At 37.0% G+C, this 8524-nt stretch overlaps 1 protein-coding gene across 1 annotated transcript; it reads left to right on the forward strand.

Moving 5' to 3' along the window:
* The first annotated feature begins 7122 nt into the window (after nucleotides 1–7122).
* On the forward strand, nucleotides 7123–8135 carry LOC125913955 (olfactory receptor 52E8-like). The gene has a single exon (XM_049619004.1). The coding sequence runs from the start codon at nucleotides 7233–7235 to the stop codon at nucleotides 8133–8135; it is 903 nt and encodes a 300-aa protein (XP_049474961.1). The 5' UTR covers nucleotides 7123–7232.
* Nucleotides 8136–8524: the final 389 nt, after the last annotated feature.

Below are 8524 nucleotides of genomic sequence, written 5' to 3' on the forward strand. Positions count from 1 at the left end.
AAGCTTTAGTCATCCAAATTCATAATAGAGGAGCTTATCTGTTGGTACTTTAACAAACAAAAATAATATCACATTCAGACATAAGTAAATGTAAAAATTAGTAACATTATTTACAGCAACTTGGACCTTTGGATGAAATAATCCCAGTAAGAAAAAAAAATGTTCCTGAAGATTTTTGAGGAAGAATATATCACTTGCAAATATGGGTTTTAGTAACACAATATAAAAATTAGAAATATCTGCTTGGCCCATCTAAGTTAGACATTAATGGTGTTTGGTGATATTTCCAGCTTTCCCATGAACTGTGAGATCCTGACCTGAGCCAGAGTCAAGAGTCAGATGATGAACTGACTGAGCCATCCAGCCGCCCCTATTAAGGTTTTATTTTAATTTCAGTATAGCTACAGTGTTATATTAGTTTCAGGTGTACAATGTAGTGATACAACACTTCCATACATCACCCTGTGCTCATCACAAGTGTACTCTTTAATCTCCATCACATATTTTACAACTCATATCCAGCATAAAATGTCTAAATCAAGGGGGTATTTGGTACCTCATTATTTTAAGGGATAAAGAATATGAAACTAGGGGAGCCTGGGTGGTTCAGTCCATTAAGTGTCCAACTTCAGCTCAGGTCATGATCTCACAGTTCATGAGTTTGAGCCCTGCTTCGGGCTCTGCACTGATGGTGCAGAGTCTGCTTGGGATTTTCTCTCTCTCTGCCCCTCTCCTGCTTGTGTGCTGTGCACACATACTCTCTCTCTCTCTCTCTAAAAATAAATAGACATTAAAACGAATAAAACCTTAAAAAATAAAAAAAAATGCTCTTTAAAAGACACTCTTTAGGGAAGGAGAAAATAAATTACATAGTAGTAGAAAATATGTACAAAACATATATGTCATGAAAGGCTTGTATCTAGAATATATAAAGAACTCTTAAAACTCAATAATAATAAAACAACCCAGTTTAAAAACGACAAATAATCTGAAGAGGCATTTCACCAAAGAAAATTATATGTATGGCAAATAAACCCATTAAAAGATGCTCAGCATCACTGGACTGCAGGGAAATGCACGATAAAACACTATGAGGCAGCATTAGAACCCATTTTGGCGGTTTAAAAAATGTTCAGAATGCCAATTACTGGTGAGCACGTGGGCCATCCAACACTCTTATACATAGGGAGTATCAATGCTCTCTAGCCAACAGCCACAAGGAGTATATTTATACTTTTTAAAAAAGGAAGGTTTATTAGCTGTTACAACAAGAGATACCACATGCAGTGGTGCAATGTTAGGGGTCTCAGTAAGAGTGTTTAAGGAAAGATTTGATATTGGATTTGGACTTGATTAGGGGATATTTTTCTGAAGTAGATGCTTTCAGAGAAAGAACTAATTCTATTACTGGATATCAATAACTTTTATATAGAAAGTGGGAGAAGTTTTTGTCTCCACTCAGACATGCTTATAGAAGGGTTTATGTTTCACTCCATCAACACAAACACAAAGTGACCTTGCCTGATGTTTTTAAATTTTTTTTTTCAACGTTTTTTATTTATTTTTGGGACAGAGAGAGACAGAGCATGAACGGGGGAGGGGCAGAGAGAGAGGGAGACACAGAATCGGAAACAGGCTCCAGGCTCCGAGCCATCAGCCCAGAGCCTGACGCGGGGCTCGAACTCACGGACCGCGAGATCGTGACCTGGCTGAAGTCGGACGCTTAACCGACTGCGCCACCCAGGCGCCCCCTTGCCTGATGTTTATACTTAGTGAAACTGTTTATATTAAGTGGACATCATTACAGTCAAGATGTTATTATCAGGTCAGCTATCAGTTGACAGATATTAGAGCTGCTATTTTCTTTCTCGGAAGAAAGCCAGTATCTCATGATTCTATACTTATCCAGGCTAAACACAGTACATAATCTTTCTATCATGTCCTCAAATAATTTATGTTTCTATTTTACTTTGCAGTTTTTATTATGCCACCTTCTAAGCCTCTTCTAAAGGAAATTGAGTTAGAAAGTCTAGAAAACTCATAAGTTCCCTGCTTAAAGTTGGCTCCATATATGTTAAAAAATTAGTTATTTGTGGGGCGCATGGGTGATTCAGTCAGTTAAACGTTTGATTCTTTATTTCAGGTCAGGTCATGATCTCATGGTTCATGGGTTCAAGCCCCACATTGGGCTCTGTGCTGACAGTGCAGAGCCTGCTTAGGATTGTCTCTCTCTCCTGCTCTCTCTGCCCCTCCCTCACTCATGCTCTGTCTCTCTCTATCTCATAATAAATAAATAAACTTAAAAAAACTTAGTTATTTGCATATTTATACATGGTTAGTATTAACTATGCAACCAGAATATAAGTTTCTTGGGGGAAAGATCTACATATACAAAACATTACTGACTACATACTTAATTTTAAATGAGTGCTTGCTTAATGGCTAACCTGACTTCTAGATCAAGTAAATGATATTTGCTGGAAAAGAGTGACACAATCATTAGGGGGTAGAACAGCTGTGGTTAATGAGAGGGAGAAATTACAGACTGACTCTTGGGGGATTGATGGCGAAAGATTAGAAAGAGTGGGTTGGTAGTAAATGAGAAATGTTTTCAAGCTGGGAAGTTAAAGGGAGAAACTTCAATGTCCCAAGGGATTCCTGAGCCCTGTGCTTTTTTTCTGCTCATAAACCTGTGATGAGAACTTGTGAATTCATTATCTTTCATATTCTCATCCCATGTGGGCCCAGAAGAGCAGCTACTCCCCATCAGGAAGAGGATTTTTCAATCTCAGTATAAACTTTTCTCCTTGAACTACAGTTGTGATGCTGAGACACACTTGGAACAATTATTGGTCATGATTGTAACTTCTTCCAATACTGGCTGTCCCTGAGGCTGGTGAGTTGGGTACAGGTTTGGCTGCTATATGTACTTAAACATTTGGTTGGGAAGGTTTGAACTCAGGTCTATTAATTTAATCCCCTCACTAAATTGGCAATTCATATTTATATATGATACAAATCTTAATTTGGAGGACATATTTTACATATTTCACCTAAAATTTCTAATTGGTAGAATTTCAGGTACTTTTGCATATTTTAGTATTTTATCATTTTTTCATAACAAGCATACCCACTTTAATAATAAGGAAAATAGAAAACTAAGCAGTCAAATAACTTATTTTGTTGAGGTATTATTGCATTTCTCTTCTATTTTCTCTTTCTCACTCTCTGTTCTGTCTTGCTTCATTTCCCTCTCCCTCTCCCCCTTGCTCTGTTCTCTTTCCTCCTCTCTTTGTCTTTCTTCCTCTTCCTCCCATTTCTAACTCTCTTTTAGCCCAATTCTACTTAATTTTTTCATGTGATTGCTTATTTCATAATTTCTTTTGTATTTAATATCAAAAAAATTTGACACTCTCAATATTTTCCCAAATCAGATCAATACATTTTCTATTTTTATTTCATTGTCACTAATGGTGAAGAATACCAATTGTTTAATACCTTCAGCTTCTGAAGAGCATGTATCTTCTTAAAAGTATGTAATGAATTTTTTTCATTCTGATTTATGCATTCTATACAGTACATGTTTACAGACATATTCACTCTTGCTTTAGTCTTCCCTTTTATCAAGCAGTTTTAGCATTACATATATAAGCTGTAAGTAAAAAATGCAGAACAATCGAAAGAAACAATAGGTTTATTTAAAGACATCACTTTCCTCTTGGCAGAACTCACTCAGTCATCATTAGTGACTTTTCCAGTCTATCTTTTACTATTTTCCTAATACTAGGGCCTCGTTTGATAAAAGTAAGATGATACTCTTTCCCTCCACCACATCATGAACATGTCTGCATTTATTTAGCTCTCCACCTTTATATTTGGTATGGCTTGGGAGCGTGGATCTCATGTGGGTTGATATGAATCTGGCATTTGGCAGTGACTCCTGAACTAGTCCTGCTCAGTGGTGTGCAAAGGAACAATTCCGATCTCAGAGGAGGCTCCCCCTTTACCCAGCGCTGCAGAATACCTGATAGAACATGTTGCTGATTTCAATACAGTTCTTGAACTTTTGTTGTTCATTCTATGCACGGATAAAAATCTAGATAGAAAGCATAAGCATCTCCTGGAGGTGACGTGCAGAATGAGGTTCTTTTTCAGCAATTACTCTTCTACCTCCTGTCCTAATCTATTTGTCTTATATGAGCCTTCCTGAGTTCCCTTGCAAGTCTAAGGCATTGATTACAGATTTTACAAGTCTCTGACCTCATCCTTTTGGACTTGGAACATTCTAGTTGTTTAGGCACTCTAGTATAAATGGCGCTTTTATGTGAAAACAAGTTGACATTGTAAAAGACCAAATAACTCAGATTTTGGAAAATGTACCACTATGAAACTATTTTATTGATACTTTGTTAATGCCATAGAGGAGTACAATAGTCAAAAGTTTCCATGAGAAGAATAAGATACAAATAAAATTCTATTGCCTATTTCTGATTGTCATCCCCTGCTTATACCAAGCTTTCCCTGTAGCCTCTGCTTTGTATTCTTCCTTTGTTATGCCAGAGACCCATTAATTGACTCCTAGTCAGGAAAGCCTCTGATCAAAGAGTTATCTTTCTTATATATATTCAGAGTATCCTCTTATGAGGATCATGGTTTTGCTTCTCATTTCTCTATCCTTAACTGCTGGATACACTATTTGATTTCTGTTCCCATCCTTCTAACCTGAGGACTTTTGACCAAGAGTTAAAATTAACAATTATCCACCTACCCAGTCTTTCATTCACAAATGCTTTGAGTGGCAGCTATCTGCCAGATGTTGTGCTAGAAAAATAATGATGAACAAAACTTCCTGGCCTCCTCTGCAACTCTTCATGAAGCTTACAATTAAATGGGGACTCAGGCATTGCTTAGGTAGTCACAGAGAGCTGTGTAGTAGACTAAGGTCTTAGGAGAGAGTATTATAAGCCAGTCCACTGAATTCAGTGAAGGCCTTTTTGAAAGTGGGTAACTAAGGTAAGATGTAGAGAACTGACAAGAGGATGATGCAGGTTCCTCCTCCCTTTTCCTCACAGCTGTCTTGAGGATCTCTCCTACAGCATATTTCCACCTTTACAGATTTCATCTTCCTCTCTTTTCTCTCACAGAATCATTTCTCTTTTATTCTCAAAAATCTACTCTGATTGTCTGTAATCCCAAGTACATAGTATATTGTGCAACATCTTAACTTCCTTGGCTTGTAAGAAGAGGTCCTTTCTCATATAAACACTATTTCATCCTCTTCAAAGGGCTATTCTTTATGGATTATAATTAAGAGACACTCATCTTTGGTTCCCAGTTCTTTAGAGTTGTAATTTATAGCAATTATATTAGTAAAATATGCAAGAGATGTAGAGAATGAAGAAGAGGAAATTGGGAACAAACCTAGGGGTGCTGATTATGAGGGCAAAGTAGCTCAAGAAACTGAATAAAGGGCTAAACCCTTGAGACTATACGAAAATTCCATAAATACATGCATTTGGGCAGAAACCTATGAATACCAGATCTAAGAGCTGGTGACTGCAACCAAGCAGTCATTTTGAGGATGGAGACATGCTTCTGTGATCCAGACATAAAAGACATTCATTGATTCAGGAGCTAGAATCTGTCCTGTTTTTTCTGTGTGGCTGATGTGAGTAACAAGTGGTGTAATTTGTCTGAAATTTCTTTGTGAAACTGAAATAAATAATATTAAATGCTTATATAATACTATTATTTCTGAAATTGTTCTCTCCCTTCTAATAGCAATAATAATAATGATAATAATAATAATAATGAATTCCCATTTAGGGACAAAGTTGGAAATATTATGGATTCTTTACAAATAAAGTGTATCCAACTTGTCTCCTATGAGGAATAAGGGAAATAAATGGGGAGCCTGAATGGTTCAGTCAATGCTTTAAGCTTCAGCCAATCTTTCTATAAACAGTGGTTTTATATATAAGATTAATCAATTTACACTGAATTTTGTGAACTTGATGGCTTCCTAAAGCAAGGTCTTTATTTCAAAAACTAAAGAAAATGTCCTCATCCATTGATAACAAAAGTAACACAAATTTAGAAAAAAAATATGCTTATATTTTGATGAAAGTTATTTATAAACAAGTTGAGGAAGAAACATAGGCCACATTAAGTAGCAGAAATAAAAGTTCATTGGCTGTAGGGGCGCCTGGGTGGCTCAGTCAGTTAAGCGTATGACTTTGGTTCAGGTCATGATCTCACAGTTCATGGGTACAAGCCCGCATCAGGCTCTGTGCTGACAGTTCAGAGCCTGGAGCCTGCTTCGGATTCTGAGTCTCCCTCTCTCTCTACCCCCGCTCGTGCTCTGTCTCCCTCTCACTCAAAAATAAACAAACATTAAAAGGTATTTTTAAAAAGTTCAATGGTTGTAAGTGGAAATGCACAGAGGAGTATATTGTTCTAGTTAAACAACTGATCTATAACTTTCTTCTTCCTGTTATTATTTTACTGAACTATAGTTGATATACAATGTTACATTAGTTTCATGTGTACAACATAGTGATTTGACAAGTTTATACATTATGCTATGTTCACTAAAGCTATAGCTACCATCTGCCACCACAGTTATATACCCACAATTATATTCCCTATGCTATACATTTTATCCCCTGGAAGACTGTGTCTCCCCCTTCCCTTCGCCTATCTTGTCCATCCTCCCATAACCCTGTCCTCTGGCAACCATCAGTTTGTTCTCTGTACTTATGGGTCTGTTTCTGGTTTTTGTTTGTTTTTAAACAAATGATCTTAAAGGATGCTTCTGAAATCTACAGTATTGTCAGTGCTCACGGACTGTGATCATTTATCTGTGGGATATCAGTGTATACAGATCTTCTCCCAATGTATAATTAAATATTTTTAGTAGTTAGAGGCTAATATAGACTCATATCAACTAGCTTAGTCAATGTTTTCACTAAAATTAATTTAGATAATCACATCCAATATCTAAATATCCATTCATTTCTTAAGGAATATTCTCCTTCATTTGTAATATGTACGTATCAATGAAAGTAAAAGAGAGGAAAAGATAGGGAAAACATGTTGTTTCTTCTGTATTCCTAGAGAAAATATAGTATTGACGTCTCTTTTGTTCTTATTCAATATTAGCAGTTTTGATGAGGAGTTGAGGAGCCTTATATAAGATGAAGAGAGTGTGACTATCAGAAGCCTTTGCCAGTATGTCTCTAGCCAATACCTCATGTTTTCACCCCTCATCTTTCCTGCTGTTGGGAATCCCAGGACTGGAAAATATGCAGCTCTGGCTTGGTGTCCCATTTGGTACAGTCTACCTGATTGCCCTCCTGGGGAATGGCATCATCCTCTTTGTGATCCAGACTGAGCACAGCCTTCACCATCCCATGTTCTACTTATTGGCCATGTTGGCTCTCACTGACCTGGGCATCTCCACCGCAACTATTCCCAAAATGCTGAGCATATTCTGGTTTGGTCTCAATGAGATTGACTTTGGGGGATGCTTAGCTCAAATGTTCTTCATACACCTGTTTACAGGTTTCGAAACATTCATGCTTGTTGCCATGGCTTTTGATCGCTACGTTGCCATTTGCCACCCTCTTCGATACAACACAATCCTTACCAACAGAACTATTTGTATTATTGCTGGAGTAGGAATGTTGAAAAATTTTGTTTTGGTGTTTCCACTTGTGTTTCTCCTTCTAAGGCTTTCATTCTGTGGACATAATATTATACCCCATACCTACTGTGAGCACATGGGCATTGCCCGTCTGGCCTGTGTCAGCATAAAGGTCAATGTATTATTTGGATTAATTCTTATCTCTATGATACTTCTGGATGTTATTTTGATTGCTATCTCCTATGTGAAGATTCTACGTGCTGTCTTCAGACTCCCATCCTGGGAGGCCAGGCTCAAAGCTCTTAATACCTGTGGTTCCCATGTATGTGTCATCTTAGCTTTTTTCACTCCAGCATTTTTCTCTTTTATGACTCATCGATTTGGCCACAATATTCCACGTTATATCCACATCCTCCTGGCAAATTTATATGTGATAATCCCACCTGCTCTTAACCCCATTATTTATGGGGTGAGAACTAAGCAGATCTGAGAACGGGTGGTGATGATCTTCCTTTTTAAGGAAGTTTGGCTCTAAACTCTTGTCTTGGAAAGAGTCTTCAAAATGTTTTCCTTAAAAGAGGGAAGCTCTTTTAAGTTGTTAAGCTTCTATAGAGCAAATGCTTTACAGAATATGATGTTAAACATAATGTTTCCTCATTTATGTGCAGTATCAAATTAAAGATGAGTTTACATAGCAGATAGTTGTTCCTAGACTAACTATAAACATTATTGTTAAATAAATAGGGGTCACTTATTTCTGTAACTCATTAACATCAGGATTTGGGGATAAAGTCTTAGCACAACTCAAGCACTATTTTTTTTTCACGTAATATTGTTTAGTCTCTTTACAGAATTCACTGGTTATGGTGGAGGAATGTT

This window comes from Panthera uncia, chromosome D1 (assembly GCF_023721935.1).
Source record: "Panthera uncia isolate 11264 chromosome D1, Puncia_PCG_1.0, whole genome shotgun sequence".
NCBI lineage: Eukaryota > Metazoa > Chordata > Mammalia > Carnivora > Felidae > Panthera > Panthera uncia.

Bases quoted from the DNA above. Each gene is read 5' to 3' on its own strand.
- LOC125913955 (XM_049619004.1), top strand. From the start codon at position 7,233: ATGTCTCTAGCCAATACCTCATGTTTTCACCCCTCATCTTTCCTGCTG.